The sequence below is a fragment of the Bos taurus genome, chromosome 9 (assembly GCF_002263795.3).
Source record: "Bos taurus isolate L1 Dominette 01449 registration number 42190680 breed Hereford chromosome 9, ARS-UCD2.0, whole genome shotgun sequence".
Lineage (NCBI taxonomy): Eukaryota > Metazoa > Chordata > Mammalia > Artiodactyla > Bovidae > Bos > Bos taurus.
This window is the reverse complement of record NC_037336.1, coordinates 59,699,453-59,725,117: the sequence shown is the minus strand read 5'-3', so window position 1 is coordinate 59,725,117 and position 25,665 is coordinate 59,699,453. Positions and strand designations below refer to the sequence as shown.

Below are 25,665 nucleotides of genomic sequence, written 5' to 3'. Positions count from 1 at the left end.
ACTTTCAATTACAAATTGACATAACAACAAACTGCACATTTATGGAATCAGGCACACTAAGATATTTCTCTGAAAACTTTTAATTATCCCCATTTTCCTGAGGACAGAAAGGATCCCCACTACCATGACTAATGAGCAATTTCAGGCACATTTCATTCAACACAATCATTCTAAAATTAGCTGAGATGAGACAGGCTTGTAAAAGTGTCTGGAATTCTCTTTTCAGATTAGCAACATTTGTGAATCTGGGGAACCACCCAGCACATGTGTCTGAAAATCGTTACATCACCATTGCAATAACAACAAAGACAAGCTCTAAGGGAGAGGGGGTGGGGAGAAGGGGAGGAAAGGGGAATAAAAAGTTTTAAGTAGGGGAAAGGAGAACTGACAGTTAACAGATGCCATAAAATGAGAAATCTATAAGCTACAGCATGAGTCAAAAGCAAGCAATACTAGGCAATGCATTTTCATCAGCATAACCATGGCAGAAACCATCTGGCATACAGTTCAGACGAAGCAAAAAAGGAGTGCAATCAACAAATACTTGTTGCTCCAATATTAAGTTTCAAGCCATAATTTAGAAATATGAATGTAAAAAACATCAAGCTCCTATTATCATAAATGAAAATTACTGAGTGTGTGCTCAGTAAATTTAGACTGACTCTGAATTTTTGGTAACTAAACACTAATTTAGAAACTCATTTACTTTACATTTTTTCATGATTCTTTAATATGTGCATACCTGTATTAAACACAGCAGTATAAACGAAAAAAGTAGAAATAAGGGACAATATGATATCATATTGTCAATGCTTAATCAAAAAATATGGAAGTTATAAATGATGTCTTGAGTTTTTTAATCTGTAATGAATTTTGGAACGTTCAGGACTTCTGACAGGGAACAAAGGATATTTTAAAAAATAACTTTTCTAAGAGCAACAAAAGGAATTTACTATATCCCTAAGCCTGCCTTCTTCCCCATCCCTAAAAGGGTGGTTGGAACAGCAGCTTATAGGGCAATTGCTTTTACAACGTAAACAAAATCCATCTCTCCAAAAAGCTGTTCTTTTTATGTATAACTGATTTCTTGAGCTGGTATTTGAAAGTCATCGGAGTCCTTCCAGAGACTGCTGGCTTAGGACCCAGAGAGTCATTCCTGTGGTTTTTCTTATCAGTTTCCTTACCTAAACTACTTACATTTTTCTAGGTTCCAATTTTCTAAAGACATTATTCATGTAAAAATCAACACATTTTCTTGGAGACATCTTTTAATCAAAATGTTGGAAATTTTGGTATTTGTTAAGTTTTGAATATTAAAAATTATGGGACACTTATCCTTTTTATATTTTAAAAAGTGATCTTGGTAGACTACAATAAGGTGGAAAAAGACGACCAAAATATTTCCTGTAAAGTTATATGCACTTTCCTATTTCACCCTGTTTATTTAACTTACATGCAGAGTACATCATGAGAAATGCTGGCCTGGAAGAAACACAAGCTGGAATCAAGATTGCCGGGAGAAGTATCAATAACCTCAGATATGCAGATGACACCACCCTTATGGCAGATAGTGAAGAGGAACTCAAAAGCCTCTTGATGAAAGTGAAAGTGGAGAGTGAAAAAGTTGGCTTAAAGCTCAATATTCAGAAAACGAAGATCATGGCATCCGGTCCCACCACTTCCTGGGAAATAGATGGGGAAACAGTGGAAACAGTGTCAGACTTTATTTTTCTGGGCTCCAAAATCACTGCAGATGGTGACTGCAGCCATGAAATTAAAAGACGCTTACTCCTTGGAAGGAAAGTTATGACCAACCTAGATAGCATATTGAAAAGCAGAGACATTACTTTGCCAACAAAGGTTCGTCTAGTCAAGGCTATGGTATTTCCTGTGGTCATGTATGGATGTGAGAGTTGGACTGTGAAGAAGGCTGAGCCCCGAAGAATTGATGCTTTTGAACTGTGGTGTTGGAGAAGACTCTTGAGGGTCCCTTGGACTGCAAGGAGATCCAACCAGTCCACTCTGAAGGAGATCAGCCCTGGGATTTCTTTGGAGGGAATGATGCTAAAGCTGAAACTCCAGTACTTTGGCCACCTCATGCGAAAAGTTGACTCATTGGAAAAGACTCTGATGCTGGGAGGGATTGGGGGCAGGAGGAGAAGGGGACGACAGAGGATGAGATGGCTAGATGGCATCACTGACTTGATGGACGTGAGTCTGAGTGACCTCCGGGAGTTGGTGATGGACAGGGAGGCCTGGCGTGCTGCGATTCATGGGGTCGCAAAGAGTTGGACACGACTGAGCGACTGATCTGATCTGATCTGATTTAATTAGTCACAAATACAGAATTTTACTGAAGGAGTAGTGTCTGCAGTTGGCAGAAGCAGATGTAGTATATCTCAGAAGAGCTCTCCTCGGGCCTCTGTGTCCCTAAACAAAGGCAGGTGTTAATGACACTATCTGTGCAAGGTAAGAACTTGAGATCTGGAAAAGCTCAATTCTTTTACCTCACGGTCTCCTCATAATGATGCTGTGCTGCTTATCGCTTGGCACTATTCATATTTTACTTAACTACTTATCACACTTTTGGTAAATAACCAATATACAATGGAGCTCAGTGTACCTGACTGAAATTTAAAGTGAATGAATAGTCATTAAATTTTTCTCAGTTAAGAGATCTAAATGCAGCTGAAACCATAAGGACGCCTAAAGTTTCTTTTCAGTTTCAAGAATATTATTAACAACAAATGTCAATTAAATTCACAGACCTGGACAAAAATATTTTATGTGTATTAAGACTGATTCAACAAAACACTTGCATATTCAGCCTTTTCTAGCAAATCCTTAAGACAGTACATAATGCTTTTTGGTCAAAGCGTTCTATCAGTTTAAAATGTTAAACCATCTTGAATTCCAGGCTTAGAAATAACAAAAGGTACACTAGAGTCTCACTGTTGAAGTTTCTCAAACAGAAGTACATGAAGGCAGTGCTTATCTGTAGAATGGAGGAGAAAAATTTCAAGTGTTTAAAATGAAACCAAGTATTGTAATTTAGTCTGAACTTAAAAAAGAAATTCAGAACCACTGAGTATGATATTATAGCAGTAGTATTAAAAACTATTTAAATATATTCTAGAAAACCCTACAGTTTAGCTCATTTTAAAAAGTTATCTTTTATAATATAATTACAACAGTTATTCAATATCAGTATTTGGAATAGTTTACTTTTGCAAATCATATGTTGGAAATTTATTTCATTTCATAATAGCAATCGATCTGGTATAAACTATGCATGAGGATTTTTTAACAACAGAAAGGGAGAAAGTACAGAAGACTTATGTTTCAATTAAATCTTTTGCAGGTGGTATGTATATATGTATCTGACAGTACTTTCATCCAATGGATTTCAAAATATATTATCATCACAGTTGACTTTCTTAAGTACTATAACTCTTCACACAAGGACTCCAGAGCAGGACTGCTGATCTCCCCTGATAATAGACACCAGAGCCATGAACAAAATATTTTTCAACTATTCAGTCTCTTGTTGTTCAGTTGCTAAGTTAAGTTGGACTCTTCTGCAGCTCCATGGACTGTAGCCCCCCAGGCCCCTCTGTCCATGGATTTTCCAGGCAAGAATACTGGAGTGAGTTACCATTTCCTTCTCCAGGGGATCTTCCCAATCCAGGAATTGAATCCACATCTCCTACTTTGGCAGGTGGATTCTTTACCACTAAGCTACCAGGGAAGCTGACTCAGTCTCTTACTCTATGAAACTGGAAAAGGTTGTTGTTCTTGTTGTGTAACTTTTGAACATTTTACCTGTTTAACTTTGACATGTGAAATTTTAAAAGAAATGTAAAATATAGGTATTCTTCTAACACCAGATCAAATGTTACTATCAAATGTATTACAGTTTCCCAATTCATAATCCCTATCTCATTTGAGTATTTGAGATGAAGATGGAGGGAAAACAGACCCTTGGAAGCTTGGATAATAACAAAGCAAAATGTGGGAAAGTCAAGAAAATCCAAGTAAAAGAACGAAATAAACAAAAATCCATGTTTTTATCAAAATCTTAAAGGAAAAAACTTTAGAAAAATTTAAAGCAATCCAGTAATCTGCCACCCACTCTTTTTTCTCTAAATAAAAGAAACACAAAACAGATAAGAAAACTATAGATCAGATAGTTTCAATTATGGGTAAGAGATGTCTGCATTTACATTAACATTGCTTAGGTTGCACAGTTATTTGGCAGAACATTCTCTACAAATGAAGAGTTAGCAAAATGTCATACTGTACTGGCAATTGCTCTTATTATGTGTCTTGCTTGCTAAAAAGAAGCCAGATAGATTTACAGCCATTCTGTGGGCAGGGCAAAGTAGAAGGAAGACTTAACCAGAACAAAGTTGCCAATACCTCTTTCAGAGCCAGGCCCAAGGTAGCAAGGGTACAAAAAATTGTGTAGTTTGATCCACACAAGTCCTGAGGTATTAAAGGTCCACTTTTGCATGACCTGAGAGACTGTTAAACTGATGAACGCTGGTGTTAGCCACAGACTGCTTGTTCTTCCTCATTTGTTGACGGCAGGGTATTTAACAGTTAAGTGTTGAAGAACAAGCAAAAAACAAGATTTAAATTTGTTGACCCATGACCAGGTTAGGCATTTTAGTCATTATAAAGATTGTATTAAAAAATTTTTTTTAGAGTAACAGTGCCTATTTAAAAACTTTTAAAACTTGGTAAAATTTTTAAAAATGCAAGAGGCAACACTTCAAAAATGATACATTTGTACACTGCTAATAAATACACATTAAAAACTTACTTGATGCTTAAAGGAGTACTCCTAATAAAAAGAGGCAGTTTATTCCAAGAGGTACATTAAACTCAGTACATTGCACTTGGCCAAAGGAAAGTATTATTGAAAATACTTATCCATAACAGACGAAAAATATAGTTTATATTTTAAAAATGCTTACAACTGGGATCCAATGCTAATTAATGCCAGTTTGGATATATCAAGAAGTGTCTGATCATATAACCACAGAATTTGTAGGGAATCAACCTCAAGTAAAAAAGTTCTAAAAGGTATTAAGAAATTTAGGGAATTAAATTTCATCCTTCTTTACAATTAAAATGGCCATGTAAGATAGTTGAGATACTCCCAAAGCACAGGTTATATCTTTTATGTTTAATTTAAAAATATAACCTAAGAATAAATTAATGGTTTGACTTTTATGTCCAATTATTTCATTTCCAGTGGCTGCAGCCTTTATTAAAAAAAGCGAAACTACTAGGTTAATGTTTAAATATCTGGGGAAAAAAACCCAACAAGAATATTTAATAAAATGTATTACTGAATACTATTTCCACTTAACAAGCATTGGTACTCTGGCAATTAGCAGCAGAATTAAGCTTTCCTGACCCCATAAGGATCCAATGTCATTAAAAAGTATCTCCTGGATGAAGAGCTCAGTTAAATTTAATACGAACCCTAAGTAGGAGCAGCACAGAATTACTCTAACTTCTGTGACTCAAACAAAACAAAAAAAATGGGTGTAATCTGGTGTCAGAAGATCTACGATGGGATCCTGGCTGTGTAACTCTGGGAAAACCATTCAACATCATTGGATCTTTTTCATCTGTAAAATGGCTGTTAAGCTGATGTACTTTAAACTACCTTACAGGCCACACAGCACATCTAACTAGGGTTTTTCAGCCCTGGCACTGCTGACACTTCAGGATGGGTAATCCTTGGCTGTGGGAGGCTGCCTGAGACATTCCAGACTGTTCACCAGCAACGCAGCTTCCGTCTACCATGTCAGTAGCACCTATTAGTTTTGACAATCATAAACGTTTCCAGACAGTGCCAAATGTCCCCTGGCAGGGTGTGGTGTGGTGCACGCATTCACCCTGGCTCAGAACCTCTGAGAACGTTTTTCTCCTCTTTTTCCCTACTCATTATCACATACATCATTGGCTACTTCGCTATGTGTGGGTGTATCTGTTCTTTATGTTTACCCATAAGACCCAGATTAAGATTAGTGTGCCATTTGGCTCAATTTTTCTGATACTCTCAAACATTTAAGATAATCAGAGCTCAACAGTATGAATATTTAAACGTTGCTGCTTCTTCAGTTAGTGTATTATTCCTTTAAACTTGGTATCTCTCAGGGCAGAAGTAAAATGATCCTAAGTACTTTACTAATTTTGAAAGCAGCCCATGACTCAATAGAAGTATGCGAGGAATAAATTAACTGTATTCTCTGAAGGGCAACAATGAAAATGTAAAATAAACCACTTGAACCACCAAAGTAACAAAGAACTACACGAGAAATACGGTGGTTTTGTATCCATGGAATGGGCCCGAAGAACTGCTAAATGTGTTATACACATCTGTGATTTACAGATTTTACATGTATACTAGGTTCTGACCCACTGGGAGCTCAATAATGGGTCATTTCCATAATCGGCACATATTTATTAAACACAATGTGTGAGGTCTTGAGCCAGACACGGCGGCTGACGCCATCAATAATAAATAACAAAGACATAGTCTCTATCCTCAGGTTTCAGTTTACTGGAGGAGACAAGAACTACTAGGCATGGTGATTTAGATTCATCTATGAGATAATCACCATAAGAAATGAAAGCAATTTAACCTTATGAGACTTGTGGGAGTTAGGTATAAGAACATAATTTGCAAGAAGATCCTCCTAATAATACATAGGAATCTGAAGTGACCATAATTATTTGGCAAGATACCATGTAAAACAGCAAATCTCATTTAGCTTTTGTTTCTGTTTTCTAGGTTAAGGCAAAATAGTATTCAGCTACTCTTTTCTCAACTTTGTATTTTACTTGTTACCAACAGAAAGAGGCTGGGACAGAGTGCCAAGAGGGAGCCGCCAAGTTGCAATGAAGGAAGAAAAGGAGCCAAGGACAAGTATTTTTAAAGGATTGTTTCCTCTTTCTGCTAGGTGCAAAAAAGGTCTGGGTTCAGCTATTCCGCTCATTTAAAAGATGCGAGGAAGTTGGCAGAATTCTGGGCTGGTATGCCTCCTTTCATGAAAAGGCTTATTACTTTACCTTCTAGTTCATCCTCAATTTTGGAGATGTGAGGTTTCTGGCCAAGCTGGCTTCAGTGCAGATAAATGTGTACAGTTTATAATCTGTCTCCCTAAGGACTGCATGCAAGGTATCTATTTTCACATTCTATTAAATTGGAGCAAGAAGCATTTTATAAGTACTAGGAATCATTATTCCGGTTTTACAGCTATTAGACCAACCCAGGTGGTCCATGATACCTGCTATGACGGTCTCAGGGACATCCAGAATGTTGCCAAATGAAGCGGTTTTACGGTGGCCCCGTTTAGGCTTGGAAAAGGCTGCAAAAATACACACATACAGTATACATGCAAACAACCACAAATAGAAACACAGAAAACGGTGAACAAAAACAGAATACTTTTCATATAGTTGTGTTAATAACACTTCATGCAGGATGGCATGCAGAACTATCAAACCCTTTGTCCATGCTTACACAAGGCGTGATTAAGGAGCAAACAACTATCAATACATGATGTTTCACATACTGGCTTTAATTAGCAGGAAAAAAAAAAGGACAGAGACAAACAAAGCTGCAGGTAATGAGAAAGCTAGATTTCCAACACTTCACAGAAATAATCTAAATGCAACCACTGATGTGCAGTGAGGGTCTACAATGAAAGTGGGAAGAAAAGAGGAGTTAAAAAGAAATATGCTGCCATATTTGTTTTAATTAAACAAACACAGGAATATGTGTTCAATGAGGTGTTTCTTGAAGTGTGCTACAAAGTACAATTCAGTGATGATATGATAATTATTGAATCAAAGTATGAAATATATATGCTTTTATAATTATAAATGTTTAAACATACTTCTGATAAACTGAGTATTTATTGTAGTTTCCAAAGTTTAGGGTCTATTCCTGCTAAACCAGAATAGTTCTGAAAGGCTGGAAAATATGAACCTGTCAAAGTAAGACAATTCACCAACAAATGTTCAGCCCATCTGTTTTATTCACATTTAGGCAGAGAAAGGATAGGGTTATTTAAATATATGTGGTTACCTTTAATCTGGTGAAATATGACTTCTGTGAAGATTAATTATAAACCAGTACCTGACTAAAAAATTGACACTAGCAGATGTTAAAATTATTACTATTACAGTACAGAACACTTCCTGTTTTAAGGTAGCAATCACTATTTGGCAGCTCTAACTTGAATGATATTCCTGAAATGAAAAGGACTCCCAAAGTGTTAGGCTGCATTTCTGTATACACTGTTCATCAGACACTGTACTGTGACAGCCCCACTGCACACAGAAACACCTGTGACTCAAGTGACCTCCCTCCACTCAACTTGACTGTTTCTGAAGATTCCATTTATGTGGCAGAGACCAGCCAATCTCTTTTTTCCCCTTTTTTCTTACCAACAGAACCTCAACTATACTCAGGACAGCAATGTTCCCAGATAAAAGACTGCAGATGCCCTCTTCCCTTGGGTCCAAAGGGAGCCATCTGACCCTATTGCTACGGCCAATGACATAAACGTGGAAGTTGTTGGGAGGGACTTCTGTGAAAGCTTTTTGAAAAAGTAGCCCTTGCCCTAACTCCTGCTTCCTGATGCTGGGACTGTGGATGTGATGACTGGAACAGCCATTATGGAGCACAAAGTCACCTTCTGGATGAAAGCCACACAATAGGGATTGTAACACAGAGAGACGGAAGAAACCCAGTCACCAAAGATTGAGGCGCCTACCTCCAGATTTGTGTGTGAAAAGAAGTTTTGTGTTAAAGACACTGTTATTTTGGATATTCTATAATATCTAACTGACTCTAATGCTAACTGATAAATAAGTGACCAAGATTAGTTGAAGACAAGAAGAGTTAGGATGGTCCTCTGGACAACTTCTTTCTTAAAAGAACTTCACACAAAATGAAAATATTCTTTTTAGAAAGAAACCAAAACAATCTTAAAACAAAACAAAATCCCACAAAACCTGGTTAGCTAAGTTAAAAAAAATATGCTAATACATTAGGGAATATACTTGTATATACATATGTAGTTTAAAAGATTAGAGGTAAATACACAAAAATTCTGTGTTTATTTTTTTAGTGGGACAATTATGGAAGACTGGGTTTTTTAAATTTATATTTCTACATTTTCCACAATAGAAATGTATTTATAATCAGTTCCTCTCCACCTCTAGGGAAATCAGAAAGAAAACAATTTAACCCACCATTACTAAATGAACCTGCTTAGAAAAGAAGGTTAGAAGTCCACTAAGGTAACAAAACATGTAATTATTTTTGTGCTGACCAGTCTTTCCACAGTTAATCATTTTAAGTACTGACAAAATGGAAGAGAAATACTAGCTTTTTCCAGATCAAATTACTATGATCTTTTATTTTACAATTAAAAGAATTAATCACAAACTTAGCTACTTTTGCCACTGAAAGGAGTAGCAGCAGACAGTAAGGCCAAATCATATTTTGATCTGGAGCACATTTTTCTGCTAAATTCAAAACAAAACATTTGCTATTATTTGAGTTCAGCACAAAACTCTAGTAGAATCACTCAAAATCCTCCTAAAACATCCTAGTATTGGCTAAATTTCAATTTCTCATTTAGATTTTCAGCTCATATTGAGCTGAATTATATTTGATAAAAATCTGTAATAAGAAATTAAATTTTATAATGCTAATAATTTTACAAATCATGCTTGGTTTATCTGGAATTTGAGATGCTTTCTGCTAGAAGCATAGGAAGTATATTGTAAATCAACTTCCTGCTTTAAAAAAATTTAGGACACACACAAAAAAGCCCCTGACATTCCCATGACTGAAACAACTGAAACTACATCTTCGTTCCTCTTCAGACTGTTACTTCCTTTTTACCTGTGGTTGCAGCAATCCTGGCTTCTATTTCAGACATATCGGCACTCATCCTCTTGCCTTCAGAGGTTGGGGGCAAGCTCTCCACGCTGCTCCCACGAGAAGCTCCCAAACTCAAACGCCCAGATTCACTCTGTTAAAAACATAGGTCAATTTGAATTACTGAAGCTCTTTATATTTAAAAATCCTGGGCAGCTAGAAGAAGGGAGATACCAACTGGGATTTTTATGGGTTCTGTTCTGAAAGAAATGGAATACCTTCAGGGAAAGAGAACTGTAGCAGTGAGGAAGAACAAGCTGCAGACACTGGCCTTTAGGAAAAGGTGATCATTAGAGCTGGGAGTTCAATGTCCCAATTATTAGTTATCCTAAATGCCTCAAGGAAGACGAATAAAATCACTCCTTAAAATACTGAAAAACCAGTAACAGCAAAAATATAATAAATCTGGAAACATGAAATGATGGATCTAGAAGAACGCCTTTAACCAGGTAGTACAGCCAAGAAATGTCCATTTTATACTTGTAACCATCAACTGTTCAAGTTAGGTATCATCGTAAGGAAGATATGCACAAATGTCAAAGGCAGCAATCATCAGATGGGAGAACAATTAATTATAAAGAATTTCAGGAGAATCTCATTACACATCTCTACTCTTAAGCCTGTCTGTCTGCTTCAGGAACAAGATTCAGAACTTGTATAGTGGAAGAAGGCAAACAATACTTGTTAGTATAATGTTTAGGACTTCATGACTACTGGTAAGGTTACCAAAAGATTTTACTTTTAATAACAAAACAAACCTGTTGTTTTGCCTGGTTTTTCAACAATTTTGATTCTAAGCGTTTAATTGTATCATTTGTGGCAGGAACTTGTTCCATGTTAGTGTCACTTTTATTACTGGTGTTTGTAGAAGTGATGTCCATGAAGGAGCCTAGGAAAGCAAAAATATTTATGACAATAGGCTAGGAATAATACAAATGCTTCATTCAATAAAATGTAACTTAAATTCTTTTCTAAACTAGCAAGATATAAATAGAAATAAGACTTTTCAAGCTAATGAAGATACCCAAACAAACCCATTTTAAATGATATTTCAGGATAGCACAAAAGGGAATCAAAGTGCCTAAACAGTTTTCTAATAGTCCAAGTCCAATTAAACTTTATAATGCTAATAATTTTACAAATCATGCTTGGTTTATCTGGAATTTGAGATGCTTCCTGCTAGAAGCTTAAGAAGTATATTATAAATCAACTTGATTTAGAATCAAGAATGACTACGATTCTTAGCTTGAGAGAAAGAAATGGCTATTAATCAAGATGGAAAAGACTGTGGAAGGACTGAGTCGGAAGGGAGCTCAGTTAGGAAAATGGTAATTTTGAGCTCATAGCAGGTGTCAGTCAAGTAGCTGGATATGTGAGTATGGAGTTTGAATTTGGGATGGAGCAAAAATATTGGCGTATACATGTATACTGGATGAGATTACTAAGGAAATGAGTTTAGACCAACAAAGAGGTCAAATGACTAAGCCCTGGGCACTCTGACATTTATAGGTTGGGAAGATGAAGAATAACCAGCACAGGAAACCATGAAAACAAGTGACCAGAAATGTAAGATGAAGCCCAGGCTAGTATGGTATCCTGGAGACCAACTCAAAGTGCTGAAAACAGTAGACAGTAACAAACTGTGTCAAAGGCTACTGAGAATCAAAAAAGATGAGAACTGAAAATCCTTCATTTAGATTTAGTAATGTGAAGATAACTGGTGACCTTGACAAGAGCAATTCTAGAGTAGTGGTACAATAAAAGCTTGAATGGAGTGAGCACAAGAGAGAATGGCAAGAGAGAAGCCAGAGAAATGCAAATACAGACTTTAACAGTCCCCGCCTTATCCACAGGGGATGCATTCTAAGAGCTCCAGTGGATGCCTGCAACCTCAGGCAGGACTCAGCCCTTGCATACTGTGTTTCTTCTTATACATATATTCCTACGATAAACTTTAATTTATAAATTAGGCACAGTAAGAGATTAACAAGAGTAACTAAAAATAAAACAGAACTAACAATATACTGTAATAAAAGTTACATGAATGATGTCTCTCTCTCTCAACATATCTTACTGTACAAATTTAATACCTTTCTCTAACTAAGCACTTATCCTGCACTACGGCTGTTAACTTTTGCAGTTTGAAGCATGACAGCAAAACAGGCACAGATTTCTTTTTCCTTCATGATTTCATGGATAGAAGTTCTTAATGCAGATCTTAGCAATCTCATCCAGCATAGGATTTTTTTTTCCCTAATTAAAGTTGAGAATTTTCACCTTTTCAGTTAGAGGGAGCACTTTCCAGCTTCTCTTTGGCATATCAGAATTGCCAGCATCACTACTTGTGTGCTTTGGGGCCATTACTAAATAAAATTAGGGTCCCATGAACACAAGCACTGTGATACCTTGACACGTGACGTGACAACCAACAGGGCTGCTAAGTGACAAATGGATAGGATACACTGAATAAAAGGACGTCCATAGGATGGAGCGCGATTTCATCGTGCTGCTCAAGATGGCTGCAATCTAAAACCTATGAATTATTTCATTCTGGAATTTTTCATTTAGTATTTCTGGATCACAGTTGACCACGGGTAACTGAAACTGCAGAAAGTAAAACTGTGGACAAGGGGGGACTACTGTATATATACTCAGGGAATGATCCCAGCACAAAGGCTAAAACTGGTGATGCAAGAGACAGGAAGAATTGCTGGAGAGCAGATGGGATCTGATGCACAAGGGGACAGGCTTGCCTCTGGCTATGAGCATGGACAGTTCAGCATGGGAACAGAAGAGCGTGCAGAGCAGAGGGGCAGACTCAGGCAGGTGGGCGCATGGAGAGGGGGAGTTTGTGGCAGCTGTCTTTTGATCACAGAGAAACGGTAAAGAAGGTCAGCTGAGAGTAAGGAGTGGCAAGCAAATGTTTTTAGAGAAATTCACTTTAGAATTCAGAGCATCTCAGAAAGACTTTCAGTAAAATTGGAACCAGTTTAAATATAATTTTTTTGGAGGCAGGGGAAATAGACCAGTAAAAATAAAATTTTAAGAATGCATTAAGTATATGTGTACATACACACCTATGCCTTTTAGTTTTAATCAAACTAATAAATGTTCATAATACCATATATTTTGAGAAGTAAAATTTTTCTGAGTATTACTTCTACTATTTTTTTTGATGACCACAAACTATGGAACTGAGGAACTCTGAACTAAAACACAGATTCTTAAATCAATGTCTCTATGAATTCTTCTACAAAGATCAAGAAGTAGGGTACTCATGATACAGGAACTATACTGTTTTATATATATATTTATAATAATTTTGATACTATTTGATCTAGCTGTATCTGTGTAAGAATTATTTTTCAAGAATGGCATCCACAGAAATATAATATCCAGTCTTTTTAGACACAACTGTGTAAGAATTTCAAAACTTGGAAGTGGGTTTTCAATTAACTAACCCTGGGTACCTGCATGAAGAATGATGCACCTGAAAATTCAAATTGCAATCATATTAAAGGAATAAATTAAAATGCAAAAAGGGACATCAGTCATTGCTTCTTGATTATCACTTCACAGGAACAGAGACACAAACATTTAGCTTATTACGTTCCAATCTATCCATTTACCTGTACTGGTAGCAGAGTTGCTCTGTCCTTCATCTGAATACTGACAAGGATATTGTAACGGCTCATCTGCTCCTGGAAAGTACTATATATAAAAAAGTAAATAACAATTTAAAATTTCTTTAATACAAATCAAATCATGTGAAAATTAAAGAGTATGTTTGAATTACTTCCTTGCTGAGATCTGAATGCAGCAAAAATGCTGCTTTATTTTCACTAAGGCATATATGGAAATTTGTAGATACAAAGATGTGCTAACTCTTCTGAATTTCAACTGTTATCAATGCCATGTATCTACCTACACAGAGCCTAGATAATCTTGAAGAAAACAGCCAATATTCCTCTAGAGGAACATATGAAATACAGTAGTATCATTCCTCATAATTACATGAGACATTACTCATGTTCTCATAGCAGTGATGCAAATCTCTAAAGTGTTGAAATGACCTAGTCTGACAACAGAGATGGTATGCCATGGAATAATTTGTTAGACATTTTAAATATCAAGGATAGATTATGAATGTCACTCTATGAACCAGAGGTAAAATACTGGATATATCTGCTGGATAAAAATTAGAATTTAGGGAGAAAAAAGAGAAATGTTTTCTTCTCAAATTAGACAAAGCACAGATAGGCACAATCAAAATCTGAATAATTTATATAATCCAAAGTTTTAAGGTATTTGATTATGGAGACCAAGCTGTTTTCTCTACTTTTTAATTTTTACTGAGTTGTTTTCTTATGAGTGTATCTTTAGGTCCCAGGATTCTACATACAGCTATTCTCCAATATGAAATTAAGCTTTAATAAGATGAGTTTAAGCTGCTGTGCCTAACTTATTTTCAATAGAATGAACAAATTAATTATGTGGCCATTTAGGAAATCACTTAATCTATATTCAAAGAGACTGAAAGATTCTTCTGCTTAGCAAATTTTCTGAAATTCAGGCACTTTTCACATTTCCAACTCAAGGTACTACTTGATAGATTTGTTAGTGCATAAAAAACCAGAGGCCTAGATTGATTTAAATAATTCTAACAAAAGTGTTTGATTTATAGACTGGGAAATTCTAATAATTATTTAAAATGATTCTTCTAAATTCTAAAATTCTACAGATCCTAGAAAAAAGTTTAACTTTTTAATGGCAAGTGGAAAGCTGAAAATATACAATGAAAACCAAAAGGTAAAAATCACTTAAATAAAAGTGTCTGGGAATGTAGCCTCTCTAGTGTGCTACATAAATGACTGCTTGATAAAGATTTGTACTCAAGAAAATTTATAACTCAGCAACAATTAGAGTCATAAAATACCCAAGCCATGTAAAGGCTTTAGAGATCATCTAATTCAACTTCTCTCACATTACAGATAAGGCAACAGGCCGAGTAACAAATAAATCTACCAAGTTAAGCAGAAGGAAAAAAGCATGTTCAGAGACCTAGTCTAGCCATCTTTCCATTATAAAGAACTAGATTTTTTTTCCCAAAATGTTTTCTCCTCTGAATATGTGAGTAATGAATACCCATTCTAAAGTGGAAAATACAAAAAAGTATAAAACAAAAAAAAAATAATGATATCCCTTTACTTTAAAATCTCATTAAAACTCAGTATATATAAAAGTCCCTTAATCCCAAAGCCCCTCAAAAGAAGGATTATACCCGCATCAAGTGAGTCATTATTTTCACAATTTCCTCCATTGAAGGGCGCTGAGAAGGATCTTTAGACCAACAACGAGTCATCAGGCTCTCAATGGGCTTAGGTAAATTTTTGATCAGTGGTGGTCGAGTACCTGCAATTAAAAATTACAGGAGGGGAGAAAAGAATGTATTTACTCAAAGAATAGTATAAGTTTCTAACATGGTATTTATTTTCTAAATCAAGATTTTTTTAGGAGGAATAAAAGTACATTTATTTTGTCCTTTAGGTAAACATTGCATTTTCATAAAGGGGAATCTACACCTTTTGAGAAACCAAATTAAAATTTTCACATGCATTATGACTGAGAGTTAATAATAGTTCATTTACTATAAACACTCTTTTAACAAATAGTTAACAGCTTAATGTGTGAATGGTAACTCAAGGTAATCATATCTGACCTGTATTTTCAGATTTATCATAAAAATTTCAAATCTGTTTGAAAAATCATCTTCCATATATCAAAAGTCATCAACCATAGTTGATATATTACACAGTATTACACTCACTGACTTCTAAACGGTTCTTTTGTGGGAGGCAGGCCTTACAGTAGCTGTGAGTCAGTCATTTCACAAGCTGAAAACTGCCAACTTTTGTGTAATTTAATAAGACTAATATCACTAGCAAGGTCCCTAACTTAAAAGAAGGGCTAGATTATAATGAAATCTTTGTAAATTTACCAATTAATAAGTTAGTTCTTTTATTTCTTACTTCACTGACATTCAATTTTACTGACACATGACAGAAAAAGAAAACACCATCCTGGTCAATGCTCTAGCATTCTCCATAACCACAGAAAAGGTAGCACAATGAACCGGAAATTGGCAAACACACACGATTACTCCAATGACTCCTTGACATGTCGATGAATGACCAAAACAGTGGGGCAGATATTTGTTCTATCACATGTGGAATAGTGTGTCAAAAATGCCATTAATCAGAGTAATTATAATCAAGAGATAGAAATTAAACAACAGAGAAGGACAGCAAAAGTTAAAAGATTCAGCAATTTCCTTTCAAGAAGTATATTTTCCCAAAGGAACTGCAAAGTAAATTGATTAATGAAGGAGATGTATTCTAGTATCATGAGTGGTTAGAAACATTGTAATTAGAGGTATAAAGGGATTAGGAGGGATGCAAGGACATTGTGTCCATAAATGAATATAACTTAAAACTATGGACATTTGAGTCAGAAACATCAGATCTAATCTCAGCAACACCACTTACTAACCCTGTGCTGCTGCTGCTGCTAAGTCGCTTCAGTCGTGTCCGACTCTGTACGACCCCGTACACGGCAGCCCACTAGGCTCCCCCATCCCTGGGATTCTCCAGGCAAGAATACTGGAGTGGGTTGCCATTTCCTTCTCCAATGCATGAAAGTGAAAAGTGAAAGTGAAGTCGCTCAGTCATGCCCCGACTCTTAGCAACCCCATGGACTGCAGCCTACCAGGCTCCTTTGTCCATGGGATTTTCCAGGCAATAGTACTGGAGTGGGTTACCACTGCCTTCTCCACTAAACCTGTGACCCTAGGCAAATTACTTAGCTTCTCTAGGTCTCAGCTTCCGAATAAGGAAAGCTGTAAAATGGGACATAACAGCACTCACGTCATAAAGATGAATGAGAAGCTAAAAAGCAAGACTATGTGATGCACTTCGTATTTTGCCTTTATGAATAGCTTAAGTAACAACTCTTACTGAATATGCTTTGCTTTCTCTCCTCAGTGAGACACTGCTTCTTCAAGAGAAAAAAGCAATAGCTCCCTAATTATCTTAACCATGTGAGAAATTTTTTTTCCCCACAGCGTCCAGTCCAGCGCGTCCCTGTCTGCTGGAGAGAGGCAACGAGGCAGCTGGCTCTGGCTGTCTACTGATGGCCTCTTCCGCACGGGCACAGCCAGCAGACCTCAGCTTTGTCCAGAGCCAGGACTGCCCCAGCTCTGCTCGATCTTGGTGTCAGGGCAGGTAGGGCTTGAGGCTGGTTACAAGAAATCGTATACTTTAATACTGGGTATAAATGGTCTTCTTTGGGGGAGAAACAATTTCCAAATAAGAAATATACAAAATATACTGACGAAAAACTTCACAAACCGTTATGAACAGCCCACATGATACGGAAAGCCGGGCCACCAATTTCATCAAAGGGTTTCCGACGTGTTATCACTTCCCAAAGGATAATACCCCAGCTGAAGACATCACATTTTTCACTGTAATTGCTACCTAGAAAAAAAAGGTAGTAAAATTTCAAGACTTTTCCCCACATGACTTACAGAAGTAATGGCTTTCATAAATTTTAAGAATAAGCATCACGTACAAAAACAAGAGAATGCCACAGGTAGGGCTGAGAAACTTTCTGAAGACCTCAAGTCTTTGCAATAAATATATTTTTAAAAGGAGTTAAGTATTAAAATTGTACTCAAAAACTTACTCTATCATGTATAAAATAGGTAACTAGCAGGAAGCTGCCATGTAACACAGGGATCCCAGCATGGCACTCTGTGATGACCTGGACTTGGAGTCGGGGGTCGGGGAGGGAGGCTCAGAAGGAAGGGGGAATACACACACACACACACATATATATGTATAGTTATGACTGATTTGCATTGATGTACAGCAGAGACCACCACACTGTAAAGCAATTATCATCCAGTAAAGAGAAAAACAAACAAACAAACCCCACTTTAGAAAGTTAGTTATTTTCTACCTTCTTGTCAAGAAATGTCGACCTTATCTTTTATTTAAACATATTTTCTCTGGGGCAGAGAATTAAAACAACTTGTACATTCCTTTATGTAATTTCTTACTCCTTTCTGGAATTTCTTAACCTTAAAATTTTCTTCTCCCATTCTCTTGATGGAAAACACTATCAAAGCAGAAGAAATTTCTAATCTAGTGTGAAGATTCTTTTTTTCCAAAATATCTGGTGAGATAAATTATTAACTTGCAAACTTAAAAGTAAGTTGTAAGCAGGAAAACTACAAATACCAAATTTACAGTAGTTGATTTATGCAGCAAAATGCACATAATTATAAGTTGGTTGGTCAATCAGCTGATAAACAAACAAACAAAACCCTAAAACCCATGAACAACCCACTGTAAGAATGATCAGTTATTACAACAGTAGCTACGGATGTACTTTGCAGGCACTGGGCACTATAAACCAGACAATGACATTACAATCTGATCTGAACCACAGGTGCTGACATCTTTCAGAAATGAAGAAATCTACATAGCCTAATAGTCTGAGTTTTGTTTCTCTAAACAATTAAGAGTAACTTTTATTTCTGGGTTCTTCTGTAAAAACAAATCTTTCTGCTCTCCACACTACAGTAATAACTGTGCTATTTTAACTCAAAGAAAGTCACATTAAATAAATAATTTCAAAACAATGCCAATTATGTGTATTCTACACACGAACTTAAAACAAGTGGCATTATTTAACCTTATATAATTTAACGCTGGCTTGTTCACAAACTTTTTAACTGAACTTTGTGGCAAAATAGCTCCACTCAAGGGACCAGCTATAGAGCAAATTTCTTTCTCTTGGTGGCTAAAAACAAAGAACAAAAAACTTTAAATTCATCAAAAATAAAAGTCAAAATCAGAATTCGATTATTGAATGTTTCTGAGTTTCATGGGCTTTCATACCTTCTAATGTATGAATCACATGTCTTCAGTTCAAATTTTCTCAATTGTTTAAAAGACAATTGATGTTTTTATACAGAAACCTCATATGCAATTTATGGATCACTCTTTTAAAACTTGAGTTAAGATACACAGATGTAAAAGAAAGCATAAGGTATCCCTTATTTGTTGTCCTTAGCATCACACTTCTGTCCAGTTACTTGCATTCTTTCTAAGGCACACTCATTTAAGCTTTGAAGGGCCGATTTTTAATCACTAGGAAACCAACACAAAGCACACTTGGTTCTCGTTATGCCCTGTATTGTCTTATAAAGTTTGCAGTGAACAGGACTGGAAAAGGTCAGTTTTCATTCCAATCCCTAAGAAAGGCACGGACAAGGCAATGGCACCCCACTGCCTGGAAAATTCCATGGACGGAGGAGTCTGGTAGGCTGCAGTCCATGGGGTCACTAAGAGTCGGACACAACTGAAGCAACTTAGCAGCAGCAGCAGCAGCAAGAAAGGCAATGCCAAAGAATGCTGAAACTACCACACAATTGTACTCATCTCACACGCTAGTAAAGTAATGCTCAAAATTCTCCAAGCCAGGCTTCAATAGTACATGAACCGTGAACTTCCAGATGTTCAAGCTGGATTTAGAAAAGGCAGAGGAACCAGAGATCAAATTGCCAACATCCAAAGGATCATCAAAAAAGTAAGAGAGTTCCAGAAAAACATCTACTTCTGCTTTATTGACTATGCCAAACCTTTGACTGTGTGGACCACGATAAACTCTGGAAATTCTTAAAGAGATGGGAATTCCAGACCACCTGACCTACCTCCTGAGAAATCTGTATGCAGGTCAGGAAGCAACAGCTAGAAATGGACACTGGACATGGAACAACACACTGGTTCCAAATAGGGAAAGGAGTATGTCAAGGCTGAATACTGTCACCTCACTTATTTAACTTATATGCAGAGTACATCATGAGAAAAGCTGGGCTGGATGAAGCACAAGCTGGAATCAAGACTGCTGGGAGAAATATCAAAAAGCTCAGATATGCAGATGACACTGCCCTTAAGGCAGGAAGCAAAGAAGAACTAAAGAACCTCTTGATGAAAGTGAAAGAGGAATGTGAAAGAGTTGGCTTAAAACTCAACATTCAGAAAACTAAGGTCATCGCATCTGGTCCCATCACTTCATGGCAAATAGATGGAGAAACAATGGAAACACTGAGAGACTATTTTTTGGGGCTCCCAAATCACTGCAGATGGTGACTGCAGCCATGAAATTAAAAGACGTTTGCTCCTAGGAAGAAAAGTTATGACCAACCTAGACAGCTTATTAAAAAGCAGAGATATTACTTTGCCAACAAAGGTCCATCTAGTCAAGGCTATAGTTTTTCCAGTGGTCATGTATGGATGTGAGAGTTGGACTATAAAGAAAGCTGAGCGCCGAAGAATTGATGCTTTTGAACTGTGGTGATGGAGAAGACTCTTGAAAGTCCCTTGGACTGCAAGGAGATCCAACCAGTCCATCCTAAAGGAAATCCGTCCTGAATATTCATTGGAAGGACTGATGCTAAAGCTGAAATTCCAATACTTTGGCCACCTGATGCGAAGAACTGACTCATCTGAAAAGACCCTGATGCTGGGAAAGATTGAAGGCAGGAGAAGGGGCTGACAGAGGATGAGATGGTTGGATGGCATCACCAACTTAATGGACATGAGTCTGAGTAAGCTTCAAGAGTTGGCAATGGACAGGAAGGCCTGGTGTGCTGCTGTCCATGGGGTCGCAAAGAGTTGGACACGACTGAGCGACTGAACTGAACTGAATTGTTAATTTGTAAACACTGAATCATTTCCTCCAGGAGGAAATACAGGACTGGGCTCCTGTGAGCCTCTTCACAATGTTTTTGTCAACTTATCAATATATTAACCTTGTTTTATGTGTTTCTATTTAAAACATCTTTTTTAATATAAATCGTTGATTCATTAATATTAAACTCATGGCCAAAAGCACTGTAACTCATGCCTGAATGCAGATTAGCTAGCAAGCGCATTTTCTCTGTAAGACACATCACAGCCTTCTGACACTTAGGAACACTAGAAAGCACTTCAATATTACTCGTAGAGGCCATTTTAAACTGTGAAATCATCAACACAAAGTACAAAAAAGGGGAAAAAATGAGGCACTCAATAGATCACAGAGGTGATACAGTGTGAGAACTGACACAAGAGGGCAGAGCAGTGCCTTGTGTGACCTCAGCTGGGAATGTGAGTGCTGGGCAACTCAAAATTTTTTCCTGCTCTGTGCATACCTGTGAATAACCTATGAAAAGAATTATGAGTACTGATTTTAGGCAATTTTGGTAGGCAATTTTGCTGTTATGGAATCTGAGCATGAGGATCAACTGCACATATGCCTGAACTTCACAGACAACCGAAATCCTGCTATGAGATTCAAGATCTAAGGCTGTATTTATGCAGTACCTCCTTAGACTTTAGGAAGTATCTTGCGTAAACGCCATGTAGAAATAAAATCATGTAAATAGGGGAAAGCCATAAACACGTTGGATTTACATGGGGTAATAAGGCAGATTATCAGTCACATCATGCTTTTGCTATTTTACCTTCAAAAACTTCAGGTGCCATCCAAGCAGCACTCCCCTTATTGTTGGTCATGTGAGTCTGAATGTCACAGGCTGTACCAAAATCACAGATTTTTAAAACTGTCCCCCCTGCAACCAGCAGCAAGCTGTTTAAAAAACAAACGAGACAAAAAATAAACCAAAAAATGAATTAAAGGTTATAAGACCAGTATCTGATTCTACAATAAAAGAGATATTTGAGGAAATAGAAAAGGTTAATAAGCAAAATGTCACCATTCAACTTCTGTAAAATGTGAACCAGTCACCTGTAATAGCTTAATAATATAGAGGAATATTGGCAAAAGTTGACTTTAAGCCAGTTCTTAGGGTGACTGCTAGACTCAAATTCTGATGTCTCCATCTCTATCTCCATAATTTTTCTTGATTATGCTTCTCTCTGGGCCAAAATATGGGGTTTTAAAAAACATGTAGTAAGTGAACATTAAGGTGTTCTGAAATAGGAGTGGCTAGATATCAATACCTTCATAAACTGTTGGCTCCTATACTTTACCTGCCTACCCCAGTGTTTTTTAAGGTGCAAGTAGAAACCTAGTCATAAAATCTAAATCATAACAATTCTAGATCACATATCTGGGGACCTAGATTGCAAAACAACCCAGAAGATTATGACAGCATTAAAAAAAAAAACTGGAAATATCAAAGTGTATCACAACTACTAGACTAAATATTGTTTCAGAAAAGTTCAGTTTCAGGTCTACACACATTATAATGCACACACAACAGACTGTGAAGTACTTCTTACTATGGATCATGGTGCCAGAAGTTTCCAAACCTTCTTTGCTCTTATTAACCTTACTGTAAACAGAAATGAGTCTTTAGTTAGCCTAATGTAGCAAGACTGCTTAGCTGTTCACTGACCCTATTTCCTTTCCTTTTTAGGTACATTTCTCAGCCTTCTGAGCAATTAGGTGTGGTTATCATAACCATTCTAGCCAGTAGAATGTGATGTACTTCACCTTCAAGCCTGGTCCATAAAAATCTCCTACATATATATATGTGTGTGTGTATATATATATAAACTCCTTTCCCTATATGTCACTGAATGCAGAGGATTCTGACATACAAGACAGGCGGAGTCTGGGACATGAATCAGGAACGTTCACTTTGAACTTTAGAAGCAAAACCCACAAACCACCGAACCCATTTAGGGTTCAGCTCTCTCTCTTTGGCTTAATGCTGCCCTTGTCTTCTTGTAAGATCACCGTGCACGTCAAGCGTGTTTGCTGTGGTATGTGGCACCCCTGGGTTTGAAGCCTTGTCTTCTTGTAAGGTCACCATGCACGTCAAGCGTGTTTGCTGTGGTATGTGGCGCCTCTGGGTTTGGTGCTGGGTGTTTCTGCAGTTTACCCAGTTTGCCATATTGCTGGAGGACCAAATTCTTCTCACGTGAGTTTAAGAGTCAAAGCCACGTTACTCACGATCCCTGTGAGCACCGTCAAGAGCAGTATACGGGGATTTAAGCATGTATAGGTTACACTATACATAATGTTGCTTTATTCCCTTACCAGGATATTTTTTTCATATCATTATATACAGATATTTACATAAAGTTATAAATTCTTTGCATATAATTCTGTTCCAAAATTCTAACTGGACAGATTATTTAGAATATTAGTTTTTTTTTTTAGTCCATCATGACTAAAATAAGCCAGATAAACTACTATTCATATCTCCATAATGCCACAAATACTGTGATAATTTAAGTGGAAAGAATGCTAAGTGCAAATTACCTTTATATACACTTAAACAAACAAAAAATTTTTCCTTGTTTCACCATTGCTAAGTTCTTACTACTCTTTATCCAAGAGATTCTGTAACTGACTTCTTGGTTTCATCCTAGTATATTCAAAATATTACAGTAATTTTTCTGAATGACTTTTATATTATTACTATTTACAATGAATACCCCTTTAATCATAAGATTCTGAATGAACTAGCAAAAAGCTAACTAAAGTAGGGGCACAAGCTGATGCTGTATGAAACACCTAATTGTATCATCAGGTGCCTTCTTTCTGTGCCATTCTAAAAAACTCCTCCTGACTGGAGACTCCACAGGTTTTCCAGGGACAATAAGATAGTATATGCAATTATACATGGAAGTACAGCCATTCCAAGAGTTTCCTTTTCCCCAGCACCTTCTAAAAAATAAATTCTAGTGATAAAGCCCAATTTGTATACAGGGTGCCCCACAGGCAATTTTCAACACTGCACCATGAGTCCAACTGTAAGAATGCCCGAGAGGAATGAACGACCTAGACCATCTCTCTTATAAATATGTTAATGGTATTTATTAGCGAAACCAGAGGCCCTAGCTGCAGATGACTTTGGTAAGATACAGCTGGTCTGTCTAAATAGGTTGGTCAAATAAGCCTAAAATTTATGGATCTACAGGTATGGTTGAATGGAGAATGGAAGTAGATGTTTAAGCTGTGTAATTATGGAATCTAAAAGATGTTAAAAAACATCTCTTGTGAGATTATTTTAAAGTATATCGTTTAATAACTCATTAGTCATTTCAAAGCCAAACATGCCCCGGTGCAGACGGGTGTTCCATCTAATGGGTTCTGGCTCCTCCAGGACAACGATGCTTCATGCCTCATCTTTGCATCATGAAGGCATGACATCTTCATGCCTCATCCTTTGAACCAGCCAGTTTGTTCCTGGATAAGAGCTATGATTTTCACAAATTTGCTTTGATAATTCAACTCTGTTAATGTGGGGAGACAGGAAAGGAGAACACAATCTCCCAAAACAGGGACCAAAAAATCTGCTTTCTTCTTTACTAGCCAAGATAGGTAGCTACAACAACAATCTCGGGAGTCAAGTTAAAAAGAAGTATCATAAACCTGGGACTTAAACATTATTTGACCAAGGACCCAGGGAAAGAGAAATCAGTTTAAGCTTGGAGGTGGAAGTAAGGTACACTAGTGAGAATGGAGACTCCAAGAGTTGAAACCTATGTAGAGTGCATCAGCTTAGAAAGGAGAGTGGGAAGGTCTACCTGGAAGGGATGCTTTGATGCTTTAAATCACTGTCAAGAGAATGGAATACTTCTGATAATTTCCTAGGGGAAACCTCTTATCTGAGAACCCATGTGATGGCCAGCAGCAGAGGAGAAAGGGCACAGGGGGATTTTTTGTCACAGGTGGATAGAAAAGAGAAAAATTAGAGAGAAATGGGGACAAAAATATGTATGTTTTCTTTAACTTGAGTACCCCTGGGGGGGGAAAAAATCTCTGAAGTTTTAGCCTTTAAAAATATTTATTTAGGGAATTTTGAAGTTCTTTCAAAGTCCCAGAATCCACAATATAAAGAAATTCAGAGTATTTTCAGTTTCTACTCAGATGTGCCAGCAATGCCCTTTGCCTTTCTCTGAAAATGCAAATAATATAACCACCATTATAAAACCATTATAAAAAAAAATGCAAACAAAATAACCACCCTGTGTAGTGTGGTAGAATGCTGACTATGTGTGGACACTGTGCTTATTAGGGATACAATGGGGATCAAGACAGGCTTGTCTCTGCTCTCACGAAACTGTTCAGGGAAACCAATATATACCGTGGGCACAAAACAGGACACACAGACTACCAGACTCTAGAAGTACGCTAGTCTAAGGCAGAAGTTATTAAAAATAAAGATGCCACTGAAATAAAAATGCCACTGAAGACAACGTTCTAAAATGCAAGTTTAGATGGCTAAATGATGGAGGTGTGTTAAAAATAAACAATGTTAAAAGAATAAAAATACACATTCTTCAGCAAGCTAAAAGGGAAGAGAAAAGAAAAACTGATGTGCAATGACCAGCTTAAATTCAGGAGTGGGTGGGGGGTGCCAAGAGAGAGACCACATTATTAGAACTTACTTTGGTGGTTTCAGGTCCCTGTGGATTAGAGCTTTGGGCTGCATGCTGTGAAGATAAGCCACTCCTTGGGAACACTGTAAACACCAACTCATTGCGTGGGCAGCGGTGTAATATGGCAATGGTTCAGCACCATGCAGCACTGCAAAAGGAAGGCACAAACTAAAAAGAACTTTATTGCATATAACAAAAGACATAAGGTGAATACAGCACTGT

At 37.0% G+C, this 25,665-nt stretch overlaps 1 protein-coding gene across 7 annotated transcripts in view; it reads right to left on the bottom strand.

Annotated features, from left to right (window-relative positions):
- The window catches only part of MAP3K7 (mitogen-activated protein kinase kinase kinase 7), a 65,945-nt gene that overhangs the window by 20,558 nt on the left and 19,722 nt on the right, over positions 1 to 25,665 (bottom strand). For 4 of the 7 annotated variants that reach the window (XR_009495795.1, XM_059889739.1, XM_005210872.5 and 1 more), the window contains 8 exons: positions 25,453 to 25,591; positions 21,549 to 21,673; positions 17,383 to 17,511; positions 15,258 to 15,388; positions 13,606 to 13,687; positions 10,735 to 10,865; positions 9,941 to 10,070; positions 7,308 to 7,388 (listed from right to left, as the gene is read on the bottom strand). Coding sequence is in view for 6 of the 7 variants with exons in the window: in XM_059889739.1 (XP_059745722.1) it covers positions 7,308 to 7,388; positions 9,941 to 10,070; positions 10,735 to 10,865; positions 13,606 to 13,687; positions 15,258 to 15,388; positions 17,383 to 17,511; positions 21,549 to 21,673; positions 25,453 to 25,591 (948 nt within the window). In the remaining variant the exon portion in view is untranslated. 7 annotated transcript variants of the gene reach the window in all.